Below are 20,707 nucleotides of genomic sequence, written 5' to 3' on the forward strand. Positions count from 1 at the left end.
ACGCAGAGCTAGCCAATCCTCTTCAGCCTCCAATGTTTCTGCTGTCTTTCGTGCAGATGATGCGGTTGCCGGTGTCTTTAACGGCTGAGAGGTCACTTGTGCCACAGCCACAGGTGCAGAAGTGGATTGTTTTGACTGGGGATGGCCTGCTGATGTACTGCCATTTCCTTCAATTTCCAGCCGTTCTGTTTCAAACTTCTTGGCTGACAAGGCTAGCCAACGTTTGTACTTTGTAACATCTTCATCAGCAAAAGGAAAGAATGCTCTGCCTGCCAGCGCCTTTTTGTAGCGTGGATCCAGAATAGTAGCACAAATGTAATGCTGTTCTGAGTGGATCTTTTGAAGACGTTCATCACCTTGTAGGAGCTCTAATAATTTCTCAGCCAGAAGCAAAGAGTCTTTCTTTTTGTCATCTTTTCGAAACACAGAACACACCTCCTTCAGTTGGTCCTCCAGCATGTACAACAATGGGATAGCTTTTCCCAAATTAGAGTCCTCCTTGCTGACTGCACGTGTGAAGACCTCAAAAGGACGAAGCATGCGTGTTAGGCTTTCAACTATGTTCCATTGCGGCCCACCCATCCTCAGCTCCTCTATACCCTCTTTCAAGAAATATTGATCGAGTTGCGTATACTGCTCATACAGACGCTCAAGCATGTAGAAGGTTGAGTTCCAACGTGTTACCACCTCCTGGATGAGTGCTTTCACTGGCATTTGACTTTGATATAGCATGCTCCTCAGCTGCTTGCGGGCCTTAAAAGAATGCCTGAAATGCTTGCAAATTTTTCGGCAGTTCTCCAATACACTGTACGCTGCACTGCGTTTATTACCCAAGAATTTTTGGACAACCAGGTTTATACAGTGCGCCAAACACGGCACTCTGAAATAGTAACCGTCCCTCATGGCCTTAACTATATTGGAGCCATTGTCTGTGGAAACATAACCAACCTTGCGTTTTAGTGGGGACAGACAGTTAAGGACCTTTGTGTTAAAGACATCCAAAATGTTTTCTGCTGTGTGACGTTTCTCCAAACCAAACATGGCTAGTGTTGCATGTTTCCGAGCACCTTTAAAAACAATGTTAGTGTCAACACCTGAGTTTAGCTTTGCTTTAGCCCCTGAAAAAGAGACCCAGTGTGCAGTGATGCACATGTAATCAGCGCCTGCGCCACTGGTCCACATGTCTGTTGTCAGATGTATAGTGTGAACAGCACTCTTCTGCAAAGCTGCCCCAATCACCTTCAGAACATCTTCATGTAGTGCTGGAACCGCAACTCGGGCAAAATAGAACCGGCTAGGAACCTTCCATTTAGGGCAGAGCGCTGTCACTAATTCTAGAAAACCAACCCCTTCTACAAAAGAAAAAGGGAGAAGGTCCAGAGCTAGCATTTTAGCCAGCTTAGTGTTATACAGACGGGTCATTGGGTGGTTGCGTTCATATTGCGCTTCTGTAAACAACATCTTTTTAATGTTGCCCTGGACCAATGATTTACGGGATGATGATGATCTCTTCGACCCAGTTACGCTCGCTGATGAACTTTTCCGCATTGATGTCTCACTCTCTCCCACACTCTTAGTGTGGCTCCCATGGGGTGTGCTGCTGACATGGGAACTGGGTGTAAGTGAAGTGTTTGAATCGTCTTCTACCTCCTCGTCATCAGCAGATGACAAATCAACGTTTTCATTACGTGCAATTCCGGCTTTCTTGACCGCCTCTAGGTGCGGAAACCATTGGACAGGGTGCCTTCTCTCAAGATGACCTCTCTGGCCTCCGGTACCATAGTTAGAACCAAGCTTACCACGACTAAATCGAAGCTTACAAAGGCTACAAATGGCTACGTTTTCCTTTTTTGGGCAAACACTAAAGAAGTCCCAAACTGGAGACTTGAAATGTCTTCGGGGGCCGGAGGAGGCGGCGATACTGGTGGTGGTGGTCCTGCTGCTAATGACAGATGAAGTGGAGGATGTGGATTGCCGAACTTCAGTACGTTTTGCACTTTCACCACCACGAATTGAGGTCGAGGACGAGGTGGGTACCTTCTTGCGAGGAAGAAATATGGAAGCGGTAGGTTTTGGTGTACTACTTAACTCCAAATCTAATGATTCCATTTCCATTGCCTCCTCGCCGACATCATCATCACGCTCAGCAGCTTCTCGGGATAGGGTCAAAATGTCTCTTTGCTGCATGCCCGGTGGGGCTGCAGTGACCTTTGTGATGACTGCCTCGTCGTCATCGTGAGAGGCTTCATCACCAGCAGTATCTGTCACTTCTTGTTGAGCCTCATCACACTCCATAGGTTTGAGTTTTTGGACGACCTTCCTTTTACGCTTAGGTACCGGTGGCAGATCATGGTGTGCCTCTGCCTCACTGTCAGACCGCAGTTGTGGTGGTTCCCAAGACAGATCACTTGCACCAGAACGAGGTGGGCTTGAAGAAGATGTAGACACCCCCCTTGATCTTTTCCTTGCTAGGGATGTGGAAGACAATGAATGATCATCAGGAGGAGTGGCTTCCAATGATACCTCAGCTTCATTGTCGATTTCCAAATGTGCCCCTACTTCGGGAGGAACAACTATTGTGGGCACTTGTGAACGTCCATGCACCTTTGCTTGCGCATCTCCTTTTGCTGCCTCTCCTTCCACATGTACTTGGGCGTGTACTTGCACATGGTGTTGTTGTTGCGGCTGTGGTTGTTCAACACTTGTCAGATGAGTTACAACAACCTGTGTTGATTCAGGGACATTGCTGCTACTTTCTTGCGATGAGCCAACATCACTGGTCGATGGTGATTGGAGAAGTACACTGACTGCCTCTGAAGCACTCAAGGGCTTTGACTTAAGTTGGCGTGGTGGTGGAGGCACTGAACCCAATGGAGCAGGGGTGCTGCTCTCAGGTTGGTCCCCAGCAGATCCTGCTGCTGCAGGCGTACTTTTTTTTTTGCTCCCAAAAAAAGTGGCGGGTGGCACACCAGCCTCCTTGGTAACTTGCTTCTTCTGCTCCTTACTAGCAACTTTCTTGCTAGAGGAGCTACGGAGAACTTTCTTTGGGGCCATCTTCTTCAGAGCAGGTCAGACAGCAGGCCGCAGTTGCACGAATTGTAGAGTTGTCTGAGGCCAGACGTGACGTCGCGTGACGTTATGCTGCACACACACACCGCTGCAGGACTTCTTCCTGGCACTGGTGGTTCTCTTGAGTCTTGTGCACCTAAAAAAAATGGAAGACAGAGGAACATCAGTTCAGTTATAGAGCACAAAAAAATCGAAAAACACTGCAAAATCAGCACAATCCCAATCCATCCATGCCCTCCATAATGTTTAAATTCAAGACAACCCACAGAAAGACTAGGCCCATGCAAGACTCACTACCCCTGGGCATAAATAAAGGTTGAAAAGTAGGCAAAATGGTTGGAGGCCTAACAACAAAGCCTGCATTCAAAATGGCCACTTGCCTGCCAAGCACATGGCCAGTGCCTGTAGCTGCACTCAAAATGGCCACCAGCCACATGGCATGTCCCTCCCCATGAACACCCCCAAAAATCGAAAAACACTGCAAAATCAGCACAATCCTATTCCATCCATGGCCTCCATGATGTTTAAATTCAAGACAGCCCACAGAAAGACTAGGCCCATGCTAGACTCAAATACCCCTGGTGAAAAGGCCCCAACAACAGGTCAAAAATCGAAAAACACAAAATTTTACAAAAAAAAAAAATCGAAAAACACAGAAAAATCAGCACAATCCCAATTCATCTATGGCCTCCATGATGTTTAAATTCAAGACAACCCACAGAAATACTAGGCCCATGCAAGACTCACTACCCCTGGCATAAATAAAGGTTGAAAAGTAGGCAAAATGGTTGGAGGCCTAACAACAAAGCCTGCATTCAAAATGGCCACTTGCCTGCCAGCACATGGCCAGTGCCTGTAGCTGCACTCAAAATGGCCACCAGCCACATGGCATGTCCCTCCCCATGAACACCCCCAAAAATCGAAAAACACTGCAAAATCAGCACAATCCCATTCCATCCATGATGTTTAAATTCAAGACAGCCCACAGAAAGACTAGGCCCCATGCACCACTCACTACCCCTGGTCAAGGCCCCAACAACAGGTCAAAAATCGAAAAACACAAAATTTTACAAAAAAAAAAAATCGAAAAACACAGAAAAATCAGCACAATCCCAATTCATCTATGGCCTCCATGATGTTTAAATTCAAGACAACCCACAGAAATACTAGGCCCATGCAAGACTCACTACCCCTGGCATAAATAAAGGTTGAAAAGTAGGCAAAATGGTTGGAGGCCTAACAACAAAGCCTGCATTCAAAATGGCCACTTGCCTGCCAGCACATGGCCAGTGCCTGTAGCTGCACTCAAAATGGCCACCAGCCACATGGCATGTCCCTCCCCATGAACACCCCCAAAAATCGAAAAACACTGCAAAATCAGCACAATCCCATTCCATCCATGATGTTTAAATTCAAGACAGCCCACAGAAAGACTAGGCCCCATGCACCACTCACTACCCCTGGTCAAGGCCCCAACAACAGGTCAAAAATCGAAAAACACAAAATTTTACAAAAAAAAAAAATCGAAAAACACAGAAAAATCAGCACAATCCCAATTCATCTATGGCCTCCATGATGTTTAAATTCAAGACAACCCACAGAAATACTAGGCCCATGCAAGACTCACTACCCCTGGCATAAATAAAGGTTGAAAAGTAGGCAAAATGGTTGGAGGCCTAACAACAAAGCCTGCATTCAAAATGGCCACTTGCCTGCCAGCACATGGCCAGTGCCTGTAGCTGCACTCAAAATGGCCACCAGCCACATGGCATGTCCCTCCCCATGAACACCCCCAAAAATCGAAAAACACTGCAAAATCAGCACAATCCTATTCCATCCATGGCCTCCATGATGTTTAAATTCAAGACAGCCCACAGAAAGACTAGGCCCATGCTAGACTCAAATACCCCTGGTGAAAAGGCCCCAACAACAGGTCAAAAATCGAAAAACACAAAATTTTACAAAAAAAAAAAATCGAAAAACACAGAAAAATCAGCACAATCCCAATTCATCTATGGCCTCCATGATGTTTAAATTCAAGACAACCCACAGAAATACTAGGCCCATGCAAGACTCACTACCCCTGGCATAAATAAAGGTTGAAAAGTAGGCAAAATGGTTGGAGGCCTAACAACAAAGCCTGCATTCAAAATGGCCACTTGCCTGCCAGCACATGGCAAGTGCCTGTAGCTGCACTCAAAATGGCCACCAGCCACATGGCATGTCCCTCCCCATGAACACCCCCAAAAATCGAAAAACACTGCAAAATCAGCACAATCCCATTCCATCCATGGCCTCCATGATGTTTAAATTCAAGACAACCCACAGAAATACTAGGCCCATGCAAGACTCACTACCCCTGGCATAAATAAAGGTTGAAAAGTAGGCAAAATGGTTGGAGGCCTAACAACAAAGCCTGCATTCAAAATGGCCACTTGCCTGCCAGCACATGGCCAGTGCCTGTAGCTGCACTCAAAATGGCCACCAGCCACATGGCATGTCCCTCCCCATGAACACCCCCAAAAATCGAAAAACACTGCAAAATCAGCACAATCCCATTCCATCCATGATGTTTAAATTCAAGACAGCCCACAGAAAGACTAGGCCCCATGCACCACTCACTACCCCTGGTCAAGGCCCCAACAACAGGTCAAAAATCGAAAAACACAAAATTTTACAAAAAAAAAAAATCGAAAAACACAGAAAAATCAGCACAATCCCAATTCATCTATGGCCTCCATGATGTTTAAATTCAAGACAACCCACAGAAAGAATCAGTCCACCCACCACTGAGTACCCCTGGGAAAAGGCCCCAAAACAGCCCAAAAATCGAAAATCCCAAAATTTTAGTTGCAGCAACTGTAATGCCCCAAACAAACTTACTTGTAAAATTTCTAATCCAACAGTGATCCAAAGAAAGTCAAAAAGGCCTCAAATCCAAAGATCCAGCAGCATCCACAAAAGGTAATCCTTCCAGGTCCACATCCGAATGAAAAGTGACCAGGAGATGGACAAAGCACTGGGAGGAGCCTGCTGAACAGGAACAGGAAGTTGAAGACTATGGGGCACTTCCTTCCTCCCACCCCCCTGCCCCCCTCCCCAAAATGGACTCCTCGCTAAAAAAGTGCAGGCAAATGTCAAACTAAGGAGTTATTCACATAAAAATCATCATTTCTAGAAGGTTTATGCTGCTTGCTGGTGGATTTCTTGTGCAGAATTGCAAATTTATATTTTCGCGCGCCGCATCTCAAATCTCGCAATTGCGAAGTACCGCGAGACGTGATCTCGTCGTACTCGCGTTGACAAACTATCGCTGGCAAGCCGCGATGACGTAATCGCGCTCGCCAATTCCCGCGGGATCACACAGCAAGATCCAAAATGGCGCAGCACTCGCAAACTATCGAAAAAAACAACTCGGCAAACGATGATAAACGCCGCGCGCCGCAAAAATTGTATCACCAACGCCGCGCGCCGCCCAAAAAATCCGCTGCGTGCGAATTTGCGGATTTTGCGGGAAATCCGCAAATCTCGCGGATTGCGGATTTCCCGAAAATCCGCAAAATCCGCGAGCGGAACGGATTTTCCGCCCACGCTTAATCCCCATGGGCATCATGAAAAACCAGTTGAGAAGGGAGTATGCAGTACAATTGTAAACATTAACAGTCGTATTGTTTTCCCAGGGTTGACTGAAATCCCAAGTTGATATACTGAATGATTGATGCCGCCACTACATCCACCATACATATTGAGTGACTGCTGCCTCCATACCCTCATGTACTTCAATATTGAGTGGTTGATTCCCCCTGCATTTCATGTACTATAATATTACACAATAGCCTCAAGGACCACTTGTACTGTGCTGAAATTGTACTTGTTTCAGAACTGCATTCATTTGTTTACATGCAACTATAAACAATCAAAAAGGGCACACAAAATGAGACCACCCAGAGTACGTGTATGTCTACCATGAGGTAATGAGGGGTTTTGTTTTTGACCACTTACCTCCCTCAGGCACTGCATATGGTCTACAGCAGCGGATTACTGACCCCAGGCGGGCTCGTATTTGCAACTACAGGAGAAACAGAAAAAATCATGAGCTCATTCTCTCTAAAACTAGATGTCACCATTAAGTCATGTTGTTATACGGTGTTATGCCCTGTGCAGCCACCTTCTTGCTGAAATGTAGTAGCTAACTACTCAAAGGAACACCTACATATTCAACTGCCATGGTCTCCATGTTACTGGCTTCACCACATTCTTTGAGCCTACTTGGTGTGTTGCCCTATATTTCACCCATGCCTTGACGGGGAAGTAAATGATTTAGTTCTGTGTAACTCTTTCACTTCACATTGAAGGCCTGTAGTGGGGTGAGAACTAAACATGATGTTTGTGCAACTTTGGTAAAAAGATCAATCTCCCACACTTTTTTGGAGACACTGACTCAATTGTGAACAAATCTGAGAACCTCCCAATTGACAAACTCTTTTCATCAAGAAAAACTCTTTTCATCACTTTAAAGTGAGCACTATAATTTACTCACTACTTATTCTCCCAATCCTTTAAACTCATGCTGTGAGTTGGGAAGGAACCATACATCTAGCTCCAATCATTTCTCAGTTACTAAACAAAAACAAAGTTCAAAGGTTACTCCAAAATCTGTTACTGATCCCTGTGTTTTTAGTGACACTACATGGTATACCTCTCCTATTTTAAAAACACGTACATGTCTCATGCTTTTCCCTTGCTCACTTGCAGCTTCCTTTAGCTCTTTCTGCTATATTTGCTGCTATTGTCTTGGTCCCTTAAGCTGTAAACTTTCACACTAATTAAGAGTACACTTTTTTATTTCAGAAACTCAAACCCTGATAATGACAACTAAGCATGATAACTTATTTACACTTACAGGCATAAAATAAAAACTCACATTGATGGACATCTTGAATTGAGTCAAATCCAAATGTCAGCTGTGGTTGTTGGTCCTCACACAACTGGACAGTAGGCAAACAGCTAGGAATTTAAAAAAAAGTTAGTGTGTGGAAAAAAAGAACTTCAGTTGCCACACTATTCATGAGTTGTGAAATTCTGAGATCAATGACATATCCTCCCAATTAGGAAACAGTATAAGATAAGGGGCATATTTAGAAAACAATGCTGGAGTGTGGTGTTACACCAAATTTGCTATGACAAACACATGGGGCCCCTGAAACATGGATAAACCCTAACAGGGAAATACACTTTTTTAGAAAAAAGCAATAGCACCGGGCTTAGTGCTGTTTATACAAAGAATCTGCGTGCTAACTGTACATACTTTCTAACACAATAAACTCTGTATCAATCCAGTTAGGAAAATAATTTTAGTTTTATTAATCTTTGTTTTTTGTTTAGTATCAAAAACATACAATATATCTACATTCACTTTTCTATTATGCACATGAATAAATACACATTGTTGCATATATTACTTCAATAAGTTAAAACACAAATTTGATTTGGATAACACAATTAGGATTATATGACAGATTTTTCGCATTTTATCTCATTTTATACAGTACATTTGAACATATTGTGACATAGAAACAAAAAAAGACAAAAAGACACTGGTGGTGATTTGCAGAATACCACCAACGCGTTTCGGCAAATGCCTTCTTCAGGATTTTTCTTTTACCAGTGAATAATACGAAGCAAGAAAAATAAATGATCTAGAGTTAAAGCGCATTGATTACATATATATATCAAAATGTCAACATTATGTACAAACAGTGGTAATTCTGGCTCTATGATTCGAAACAATGGGCTTGAACACCGCTGCTTTCATTTATTATAAGTGAACTGATGAAACATACACTCTCTCATCCTCTAGTGTGTTTTTGTGCTGTACACTATATTACAAAAAATCTCATAAAAATTGTGACTTTTCTTAAAATATATACATAGGGAAAGGTTTGTGTGAACCATAATAGAGATATCCATGGTTAAAGATTTTCTATAAACATGGTGCCGACCGCCCATGTTGAGAAATCTCGCCAGGGGGAGGTCTAGCACACAAACATTTAATGTGAGTGAACCGCTCAAGAGTAAAAACTCTGCTCCAAATCACTTTGCAAGATTGTTTGGGCAACACTCTGAACTCCACTGGCGGAGGGGAATTTTTCACCCATCCCTATCACAGATCCACACTCCTACTCACACACTCACTCACACACCCACAAACTCACTTACACACCCACCTAACCACTGACAGACCTACTTCAAAACCCAAAAAACCCTCCCAAACCCACTCACAAAACCACTCACATACCGACTCAAAGGACCATACAGCCACTCACACACCCACTTACACATGCACACAACCACTCACACACCTACTCACACACCCATAAAGCCACTAGTACATCCCCTCACAGACCCACAAAACCACTGACACACCCACACAGCCACACACACGTACTCATTCACCCAGATAGCCACTTCCATACCCACTCACAGATCCACACATCCAATCACACATGAACTCTAACACCTACTTTCACACCCACACAACCACTCACAACCAGGTTAGAGGGACGCTATGTTTGGGAAATAAAATGTAAAAGATCTTTAAAAATCTCTGCAAAACCTGTGCTGGTTTTGTACAACTGCAATCTGAGCCTAACTAAAACAACACTGTAACTGTGTCTATATATATATATATATATATATATATATATATATATATATATATATATATATATATATATATATATATGTGTTCACACTGCTGCTAGAACGACCCTCGACCAGTCAACGCTGATGCCGTCGGTAGCAGCAGCCGCTACCTTAATGTTTGCAGGTACTGGATCCCACCAATTAGAAGGAAGCAGAGACGGCACACCAGGAAATCTTGCACAAACCCTTTATTGTGCACTCGTTAACCCAAGACGACGCGTTTCGGCGTAAGCCTTTATCAAGTAACCACCATTTTGTTTTTTGCCATACTTATAGTCCCACAACTGTTTTAATACACAATGGACATAAAGAAAATACTCAATGCAAAACATCGTTAAAGTAAAACTTAAATCGATTCAACAGTTTCTATTGCACTATGTCAACATTACGACAATCATTATATGCAATTTTGTAAGTACGTGGAATACAAAGGTTGGCTATCTCCGGTAACCCCGCTGGCAAGGTTATCTGTGATCGTCCTGTATAATTAACAGCGAACCTCCCAAGGGAAGAGATAACAGATAAGTCATCGTATAATGCATACCACATAAATCAAAACGCCCGTCACGGTAAATAACCGTCATGATGTTGTGCTCACATTGGCCGATATCTGGCCAGTTGCTGACGGGTCGCCGCAAGGTATCTTGGGAATTGTAGTTTGGCAGATACCGCGGATCGGGACTGTAGTCCCGAGATTATTTATGGGAGCTCCGGTCATTTGAGATGTCATCAGTGATGTCACTGACCATGTCATGAATGATGTAATATGTGACATCATCAGCAGTGGATTGCGGGTGCGCGATATATAGTTAGTGCAACTAACTATATATGGAATTTCAATGGTTTTGTGTGAGTAAAATAAGGTTTTGTAAATGCGAATTCCTAACTATATATGGTCTATAACCTATGGTTTTTTCAGTGAATTTTCAAGGTTTTGTAAATGCTAAGTCCTAACTATATATGGTCTATAACCTATGGTTTTTTCAGTGAATTTTCAAGGTTTTGTAAATGCTAATTCCTAACTATATATGGTCTATAGCCTATGGTTTTTTCAGTGAATATATATATATACATACATGTATAAACATATATAATCTGTATATCTATATAAATACAAACATAAATGCATGCATACATATACTTATATGCATACAGATGCATGTTATTTACATGAAAGTTGAAAAAACACTAATAAAAGCAAAGCTAAAAAGCCACCTCATTACAAACAGAATGGCTTTAACTTAAACGAGGGCGAGATCTATTGCATTTTCAATGCTTGTTTACTTTGGTTCCATCAAGAAGGCATTCAGATGTGTCACACATTTGCCATAAATTCTGAATGTTAGCACTCTAGTTGCACATTAGATCACTGTAGTAAAGCTACTGCTCACCAGGGACGTCTGCTGCTGGTCTTCAAAGTGCATGTTTCAGTCTGCATGTCAGAATTTTTTTAATGAAATAGAAGAGGATTTGAGAAGTCACTCAAAATGATCCCTAATTTTTCTTTCTGAAGCACTAATCATACGTTCTATGGCAAAATTAACCCCCTCATGTTGTTCCTTTTTAAATTGAGTGTTTTCAGACTTACCACTTCATTCCAATCAAGATGGCTTCTGGTGTGCCATACTTTTGTCATAAGTAAGACTGTTAGCGCTCTAGTTGTTCTTTAGAACACTCTGGGACATTCTGTCATTGGGCTATACTTGGGGTACATCTGGGTGATATTTGGGCTACATTTAGGCTCTTTTGTATCTGGTGGCCATCTTGGGAGACTGTATGTCAGAATTCTTTAATGAAATTGAAGAGGGTTTGAGAAGTCACTCAAAATGTGCCCTAATTTTTCTTTCTGCAGCACTAATCATAATTCATATGACAAAATCTACCCCCTCATTTTGTTCCTTTTTAAATTAAATGTTTTAAGAGTTACCACTTTATTCCAATCAAGATGGCTTCAGGTGTGCCATACCTTTGTAATAAGTAGGACTGTTAGCGCTCTAGTTGTTCTTTAGAACACTCTGGGACATTCTGTCATTGGGCTATACTTGGGCTACATCTGGGTGATATTTGGGCTACATTTGGGCTCTCTTGTCTCTGGTGGCCATTTTGGGAGACTGCATGTCAGAATTGTTTAATGAAATAGAAGAGGATATGAAAAGTCACTCAAAATGTGCCCTAATTTTTCTTTCTGCAGCACTAATAATACCTTCTATTGCATAATATACCCCCTCATTTTGTTCCTTTTTAAATTAAATGTTTTAAGAGTTACCACTTTATTCCCATCACGATGGCTCCAGGTGTGCTATACCTTTGTAATAAGTAGGACTGTTAGCGCTCTAGTTGTTCTTTAGAACACTCTGGGACATTCTGTCATTGGGCTATACTTGGGCTACATCTGGGTGATATTTGGGCTACATTTGGGCTCTTTTGTCTCTGGTGGCCATTTTGGGAGACTGCATGTCAGAATGTTTTAATGAAATAGAAAAGGATTTGAGAAGTCACTCAAAATGTGCCCTAATTTTTCATTCTGCAGCACTATTCATACTTTCTATGGCAAAATATACCCCCTCATGTTGTTTCTTTTTAAATTAAATGTTTTAAGAGTTACCACTTTATTCCAATCAAGATGGCTTCAGGTGTGCCATACCTTTGTAATAAGTAGGACTGTTAGCGCTCTAGTTGTTCTTTAGAACACTCTAGGAGGCTGCACTAGAACACAAAGGAATCAACTGACAGTCTCTGTCCTTGTTGGATGTACATGTTTTACTGAGAATGTCAGACTTCATTTTCACATGACTGAGAAAGATAATGTGAATTTACAGAAAATATGTTTTCAGTTTAGCTTATAGATCCTCTTCCAAACCACTGTGGGAAAATCATGAGATATTAGTTTTCTTTCAAACAATATTCATGATATCACAGCAGAAGGTTTTTTCACATGGTAAAATCACCTTAGAACCCACCACAATTCCTAAAACGAGTATGGTACCATCAACAAATGATTTATAATGTAACTAAAGTCCTAAAACCCTCTATTAACTACAATGCTTTTTAATGAGGTGCTATCATGTATATTGGTCCCAAGATGGCTGCCAACACTTCTTGGATGAGTTCTAAGGTGATTTTACCATGTGAAAAAGCCTTCTGCTGGGATATCATGAATCATGTTTGAAAGAAAACTATTATCTCATGCTTTTCCCACAGTGGTTTGGAAGGGGATCTATAAGCTAAACTGAAAGCATATTTTCTGTAAATTCACATTATCTTTCTCAGGCATGTGAGAATGAAGTCTGACATTCTCAGTAAAACATGTACATCCAACAAGGACAAAGACTGTCAGTTGATTCCTTTGTGTTCTACGGCAGCCTCCTAGAGTGTTCTAAAGAACAACTAGAGCGCTAAAGTCCTACTTATTACAAAGGTATGGCACACCTGAAGCCATCTTGATTGGAATAAAGTGGTAACTCTTAAAAAATTTAATTTAAAAAGGAACAAAATGAGGGGGTATATTTTGCCATAGAAATTATGATTAGTGCTGCAGAAAGAAAAATTAGGGCACATTTTGAGTGACTTCTCAAATCCTCTTCTATTTCATTAAAAAATTCTGACATGCCGTCTCCCAAGATGGCCACCAGAGACAAAAGAGCCCAAATGTAGCCCAAATATCACCCAGATGTAGCCCAAGTATAGCCCAATGACAGAATGTCCCAGAGTGTTCTAAAGAACAACTAGAGCGCTAACAGTCCTACTTATTACAAAGGTATGGCACACCTGAAGCCATCTTGATTGGAATAAAGTGGTAACTCTTAAAACATTTAATTTAAAAAGGAACAAAATGAGGGGGTATATTTTGCCATAGAAAGTATGAATAGTGCTGCAGAAAGAAAAATTGGGGCACATTTTGAGTGACTTCTCAAATCCTCTTCAATTTCATAAAAAAAATTCTGACATGCAGTCTCCCAAGATGGCCACCAGAGACAAAAGAGCCCAAATGTAGCCCAAATATCACCCAGATGTAGCCCAAGTATAGCCCAATGACAGAATGTCCTAGAGTGTTCTAAAGAACAATTAGAGCGCTAACAGTCCTACTTATTACAAAGGCATGGCACACCTGAAGCCATCTTGATTGGAATAAAGTGGTAACTCTTAAAACATTTAATTTAAAAAGGAACAAAATAAGGGGGTATATTTTGCCATAGAAAGTATGATTAGTGCTACAGAAAGAAAAATTAGGGCACATTTTGAGTGACTTCTCAAATCTTCTTCTATTTCATTAAAAAAATTCTGACATGCAGACTGAAACATGCACTTTGAATACCAGCAGCAGACTTCCCTGGTGAGCAGTAGCTTTACTACAGTGATCTAATGAGCAACTAGAGTGCTAACATTCAGAATTTATGGCAAATGTGTGACACATCTGAATGCCTTCTTGATGGAACCAAAATAAACAAGCATTGAAAATGCAATAGATCTCGCCCTCGTTTAAGTTAAAGCCATTCTGATTGTAATGAGGTGGCTTTTTAGCTTTGCTTTTATTGGTGTTTTTAAAACTTTCATGTAAATAACATGCATATGTATGCATATATGTATATGTATGCATGCATTTATATTTGTATTTATATAGATATGCAGATTATATATGTTTATATATGTATGTATATATATATATACACATACATATATATAAATGCATATGCATATATATGCATATATATATATGTGTATATGTGTGCGTGTAGAGAGAGGTAGAGAGGTAGAGGTAGAGAGGTAGAGACTAGTAGAGAGAGAAGTAGAGAGAGGTAGAGAGGTAGAGAGTAGAGAGTGAGTAATAGAGTTGAGAGTGAGTAGTAGAGAGTAGTAGAGAGCAGTAGAGAGAGTAGCAGAGAGAGAGAGTAGTAGAGAGTGAGTAGTAGAGAGTAGTGGAGAGTGAGTAGTAGAGAGTAGTAGAGAGAGAGTAGTAGAGAGTGAGTAGTAGAGAGTGAGAAGTAGAGAGTGAGTAGTAGAGTGAATAGTAGAGTGAGTAGTAGAGAGTAGTAGAGAGTGAGTAGTAGAGAGTGAGTAGTAGAGAGTAGTAGAGAGTAAGTAGTAGAGTGAGTAGTAGAGAGCAGTAGAGAGTGAGTAGTAGAGAGTAGTAAAGAGTGAGTAGTAGAGAGTACTAGAGAGTGAGTAGTAGAGAGTGAGTAGTAGAGAGTGAGTAGCAGAGAGAGAGAATAGTAGAGAGTAGTAGAGAGTGAGTAGTAGAGAGTAGTAGAGAGTAGTAGAGAGTGAGTAGTAGAGAGTAGTAGAGAGTGAGTAGTAGAGTGAGTAGTAGAGAGTGAGTAGTAGAGGGAGAGTAGTAGAGAGTGAGTAGTAGAGAGTGGTAGAGAGTGAGAAGTAGAGAGTGAGTAGTAGAGAGTAGTAGAGAGTGAGTAGTAAAGAGTGAGTATTAGAGAGAGAGTAGTAGAGAGTGAGTAGTAGAGAGTAGAGAGTAGTAGAGAGTGAGTAGTAGCGAGTAGTAGATAGTGAGTAGTAGGGAGTGAGTAGTAGAGAGAGAGTAGTAGAGAGTAGTAGAGTAGTAGAGAATGAGTAGTAGAGAGTGAGTATTGGAGAGTAGTGGAGTAGTAGACAGTAAGTAGTAGAGAGTAGTGGAGAATATTCCAAAGTTTGGCACAGCACCACTTGCGCAATAAGTCCAATCAAATCATATCACTTAGAGTCCTTATTGAAGCGCTGAATCTTGGTGTATATTCAATTGCTTTTATTTTCCTTAAGTTTATGTACCACAGCCAGCCGACGCGTTTCGTTCTGTACAACAGAACTTCTTCAGGGCGTTCATATTTCCTTCAAGTTATGTTGGTATCCTGTTGTCATATAACTAGATATTTCTTCCAAATGTTAGACGAGACGTAAGTACATTCTTATTCAAAGTGACTAGGTATCAATTTTACCCACACAATTCTGGAAGACTTGAGTAATTAATAGCATCCTCAAAGTCAGTCTTTCAAAAATTCCAAGGTATAGGACATGATAATCCAAATACAAATGTTTCTCAAGAAAAGTAATTTTCAATCGTTTGGAATATCGGCGTTTGGGCAGATATGACCCAAGGACCCCCAGTATGCAAGGGGAATTAGTCCCCCCTCTGCAAACGCGCCAGTGGCCTGCATTGCAGAGAGGTGTAAAAAGGGGCATAGCCTCATTACACCTCTGTGCAATGCAGCCCCCTGGCGCATACTGGAGGTTCCAGGTGGGCTAGTTGGCCCCCAGGGACCCCTAGTATTCAAGGGGAATTAGTTACCCCTCTTCAAACATGCACGGGGCTGCGTTGCAGAGAAGTGTAAAAAAGTGTGTGGCCTCATTACACCTCTCTGCAATGCAGCCCACTGGCGCATACTGGAAGCTCCTGGTGGGCTAGTTAGCCCCCAGGGACCCCCAGTATGCAACGGGAATTAGTTCCCCCTCTGCAAACGTGCCAGGGGGCTGCATTGCAGAGAGGTGTAACAAGGGGCATAGCCTCATTACACCTCTGCAATGCAGCCCCCTGGCGCATACTGGAGGTTCCAGGTGGGCTAGTTGGCCCCCAGGGGCCCCCAGTATGCAAGGGGAATTAGTTCCCCCTCTTCGAACATGCACGGGGGCTGCGTTGCAGAGAGGTGTAAAAAGGGGCGTTGCTTCATTACACCTCTCTGCAATGCAGTCCCCTGGCGCATGCTGGAGATTCCTGGTGGGCTTTCAGGTCTTATATAGTTAGGAATTAGCATAAAAAACCTTTGAAATTCACTGAAAAAAACATAGGTTTCAGGCCTTATATAGTTAGGAATTAGCATTTAAAAAACCTTGCAAATTCACTGAAAAGACCATAGGTTTCAGGCCTTATATAGTTAGGAATTAGCATTTAAAAAAACCTTTGAAATTCACTGAAAAAACCATTGGTTTCAGGCCTTATATAGCTAGGAATTAGCATTTAAAAAACCTTTAAAATTCACTCAAAAAACTATGTTTTAGGGGTGTTAGAGTTAGCTAGACATTTCACTCATACAAAACCATTGAAATTGCTCCTATATAGTTAGTTGTACTAACTATATTTCACACACCCGAGAAGGGCTAGAGGGTTGAGGGGTCTCTACCCTGCCCCCCTTTCGTGTTTTCCACTCTTGTTTTGGGCTCTCTTGTGCCTCAGTTCTCCTGAAAAACAAGATGGTGGCCAACACTTCCTGGTTTGGACAGTTTGGAATGTTGACAGTCGACTGCCAGCCAATCAGAAACTCGCTCGCGCACGTAAGGGTACGCGCGCGTACGCGTACGGTACGTGTACCGTACGCATATGGTGCGAGTACGGTGAGCGCATATAGATATATAATTTGCTCAAATTCAATTACTGGAGGGATATTCACCAAATATAGAAAAGGCACTACTGCATACCTGTCCCTACCATTTTGCCAAGTTTGGTGTAATTCCATTCAGCCGTTCGGGCTGTAGCCGTGTCTAAAGATCCCTATGGAATTTAACATGGGGAAAACACATTTTGGGACCCTCCCCTTTCGGCCCCCGCTTGACGAATCCCCCCAAAACTTTCAGGGAAGGAGCGGAGTGGAGCTGGCCAAAATTCTGGAAAATTACACACAGATTCCTCAATCAGCGCCAAAGTTATTGCCAATAGAATGTTGAGCGCATATAGATATATAATTTGCTCTAATCAATTTTCTCAACAACTACTGCAGAGATTTTCACCAAATATAGAAAAGGCACTACTGCATACCTGTCCCTACCATTTTGCCAAGTTTGGTGTAATTCCGTTCAGCTGTTCGGGCTGTAGCCGTGTCTAAAGGTCCCATAGAAAATGCCATTTGAAAAATTTCAAATTCAATTTTCTCAAGAACTACTGGAGGGATTTACACCAAACATACAAAAGGTAGTGCTGCATACCAGTCCCTACCTTTTTGCCAAATCTGGTGTAATTCCATTCAGCCGTTCGAGCTGTAGCCTTGTCAGAATGTCCCTATGGAAATTAACATGGGGAAAACACATTTTGGTACCTCCCTTTTTTCTCGGCCCCCGCTTGACGAATCCCCCCGAAACTTTCAGGGAAGGAGCGGAGCACAGTGAGGCCAATTTAAAGATAATTACAGGCAGATCCCTCAATCGGCGCCAAAGTTATTCCCAATAGAATGTTCGGAATTTTCTTTGGTAACTAGGTCCTAACTATATATACCTACTGGCGACCGCCAGTAAGTAATACATATATGTATATATATATGTATATATATGTATGAAATTTATACTCCTCTGCAAACAACGATTGACAACGCCATGTTTTGACAAATATAAGGTTTTATTTGTCGGCTGATTGGACGCGTTTCGCCTGTACTAGCCTGTCGTCAATCCTTGTTTGCAGAGGAGTGTAAATTTCATAAATACGGACCGAGCTTGGGTGGTCTGCGCTTAGGTCTCTGTAACATTTTGACCACATAAGGTCCACACGCCAAATTTGCGTCCTTTTTTTCCAACAACATGTCAATTTCTAAAGGTACACGTGGTTGGTGGATTCCTTTGGAGGAGACCCAGAAATTAGCCAAATACAGCTAAATTTGTTTTTTGGGGGGAAAAATGGGAAAAAAGGGCTACGGATGAAAGCGTCTGTTTTTTCCCCTGCAAATGGTATCAAAAAAGGGGGCATGGTGCTGAAATCACCATCTTCCCAGCTTTCAGGCACAAGCAGCAGACTTTTGTCGGAAAGCCAACATTTTTTACACAGTTTTGGCATTTTTCTGGGACATAGCCTATTTTTGCTATTCTTGTGCTTTCAACCTCCTTCCAGTTAACGGTAGAAATGGGTATGAAAGCAATCATGGATCCTGGAAAGCTATACAAAAAGCGATTTCCACAATTCCATCAACTCTTCGGCGTCCTGCTGTTTCAAAACGCCGCCGGGGATGGCGGCGTTTTGAAACAGCAGGATGCCGAAGAGTTGATGCACCGGGATCAACACACGAGGTAACTACCGTAAAGACACTTACTAACTTTGGATCGAATAAGACGCACATTCTTTCAGACACATAAGACGGATCTTCCTCATATAAGATAAAGCCTCATTAAACACACACAAAACTTCTTGGAAAATTAAGAATTTCCGGTCTTCCGAATTACTTAAAAAAGGAAACATACTGGGGAGGGATACCTATAACCCCTGCATTGTGGAAATTGCTTTTTGGGGAAGCTACAATATAAAGATTAGAAAATCAAGCCTAAGGACAAATAAGTCCTCTTTCGCCCCATTCCGCTAACCACTGAGATTGGAAGTTAACACGCCTCAACACAACTATCGCGCCCTGAAGAAGTTCTGGTTTCAGAACGAAACGCGTTGGCTGGTGTTTTTACTAAAATGGATTATTAAATGAGTATTACAACCATACATCACGAATCAGCGTTTATATAAGAGGACACTAGAAAAGTTGTATAGTCTCTTACAACTGGATGGGACCAACTTGTAGAGCAGTGCTTTTCCATATTGGACAAAAAATTGACTTTTTACCCCAGTTTTGGGTGATGCTCTTGGGACAGGGAGCATTTGGAAAGAGCACGCTGGAACTTGAAAATTAATTTGTTTGGTGACCCTAGGATTGGTGCCTTGTCCTTTCTTTGAGTGGTCCACTGTCCGAAGTGTTGTAGCATAAACAATGTGTGTAGAAAGAGGCAAGAGAGGTGCAGAAAAAACAAAAGAAGGCAGAAAAGGAACAGAGGTGTATGAAGAGGCAAGAGGAGTCCAGAAAGAGGGAAGAGGGGTGCAGAAATAGGCAAGAGGTATGTAGAAAGAATCAAGAAAGTTGCGGAAAGAAACCAAAGAAGTACAGAAAGAAGCAAGAGAGGTGCAGAAACCGGCAAGAGAGGTGCAGAAAGAAGCAACAGAGATGCAGAATGGGGAGGAGGGGTAGAAAAAGAAGCAAGAGGGGTGTAGAAAGAAGCAAGAGAGGTGCAGAAAGAAACAAAAGAAGTACAGAAAGAAGCAACAGAGGTACAGAAAGAGGCAAGAGGTGTGCCGAAAGAGAGAGGAGGGGTGCAGAAAGAGGCAGAAGGTGTGCAGAAAGAAGGAACAGAGGTGCCGAAATAGGCAAGAGGAGTGCAGAAAGAGAAGAGGGGTGCAGAAAGAAGCACAATGGATACAGAAAGAAGAAAGAGAGGTACAGAAAGACGCAAGATAAATGCAGAAAGAAGCAAGAGATGCAGAAAGAGGGAAGAGGGGTGGAGAAAGAGACAAGAGTACAGAAAAAAGCAACAGACATGCAGAAAGGGAAAGAGGGGTAGAGAAAGAGACAAGAGACGTACAGAAAAAAGCAACAGACATGCAGAAAGGGAAAGGGGGTGCAGAAAGAAGCAAGAGAGGTACAGAAAGAAACAAAAGAAGTGCAGAAAGAAGGAACAGAGGTACAGAAAGAGGCAGGAAGAGTGCAGAAAGAAGGAAGGGGGTACAGAAAGAGGCAATAGAGGTGCAGAAAGGGACAAGAGGGGTGCACAAAGAAGCAAGTGAGGTGGAAAAAGAAGCAACAGGCATTCAGAAGAAGGCAAAAAAGGTGCATAAAGTAGAAGAGACATGCAGAAAGCGGCAAGAGAAGTGCAGAAAAAGAAAGAAAGGTGCCGAAAGATGCAATAGAAATGCAGAAAGAGGCAAGAGAGGTACAAAAAGAAATAAAAGTGGCTTGCACACCATTAGTACGAATTTAACACCCACACGTAGCAATAAGTATCAGGTGACCATTCTAGATTTACAAAGGACCTTTCACCATCCTGTAACACTTGGCGCTGCATTTTTGGTAACGTTTGATCTGTTTGAGCTAGAATCAAGGCTTTTTTGTTCAAATCTGCAGGTTAGGCAGCAGATGATGAATTATGTGGCTTATGCGGAAAATGTATGGTTATGCCAAAGTTGGTGCAGCCAAACAGTCACATAATTCCAGTGGCC

The 20,707-nt window shown here is 42.1% G+C and overlaps 1 protein-coding gene across 1 annotated transcript in view; it reads right to left on the minus strand.

Annotated features, from left to right (window-relative positions):
- The window catches only part of LOC147691811 (uncharacterized), a 162,306-nt gene that overhangs the window by 52,018 nt on the left and 89,581 nt on the right, over positions 1–20,707 (minus strand). Inside the window, exon 2 of the mRNA XM_086939480.1 lies at positions 7,072–7,138. Within this exon, the coding sequence (XP_086795606.1) occupies positions 7,072–7,138 (67 nt within the window). The remainder of the gene's footprint in view (positions 1–7,071; positions 7,139–20,707) is intronic.

The sequence above is a fragment of the Lissotriton vulgaris genome, chromosome 9 (assembly GCF_964263255.1).
Source record: "Lissotriton vulgaris chromosome 9, aLisVul1.2, whole genome shotgun sequence".
Taxonomy (NCBI): Eukaryota; Metazoa; Chordata; class Amphibia; order Caudata; family Salamandridae; genus Lissotriton; species Lissotriton vulgaris.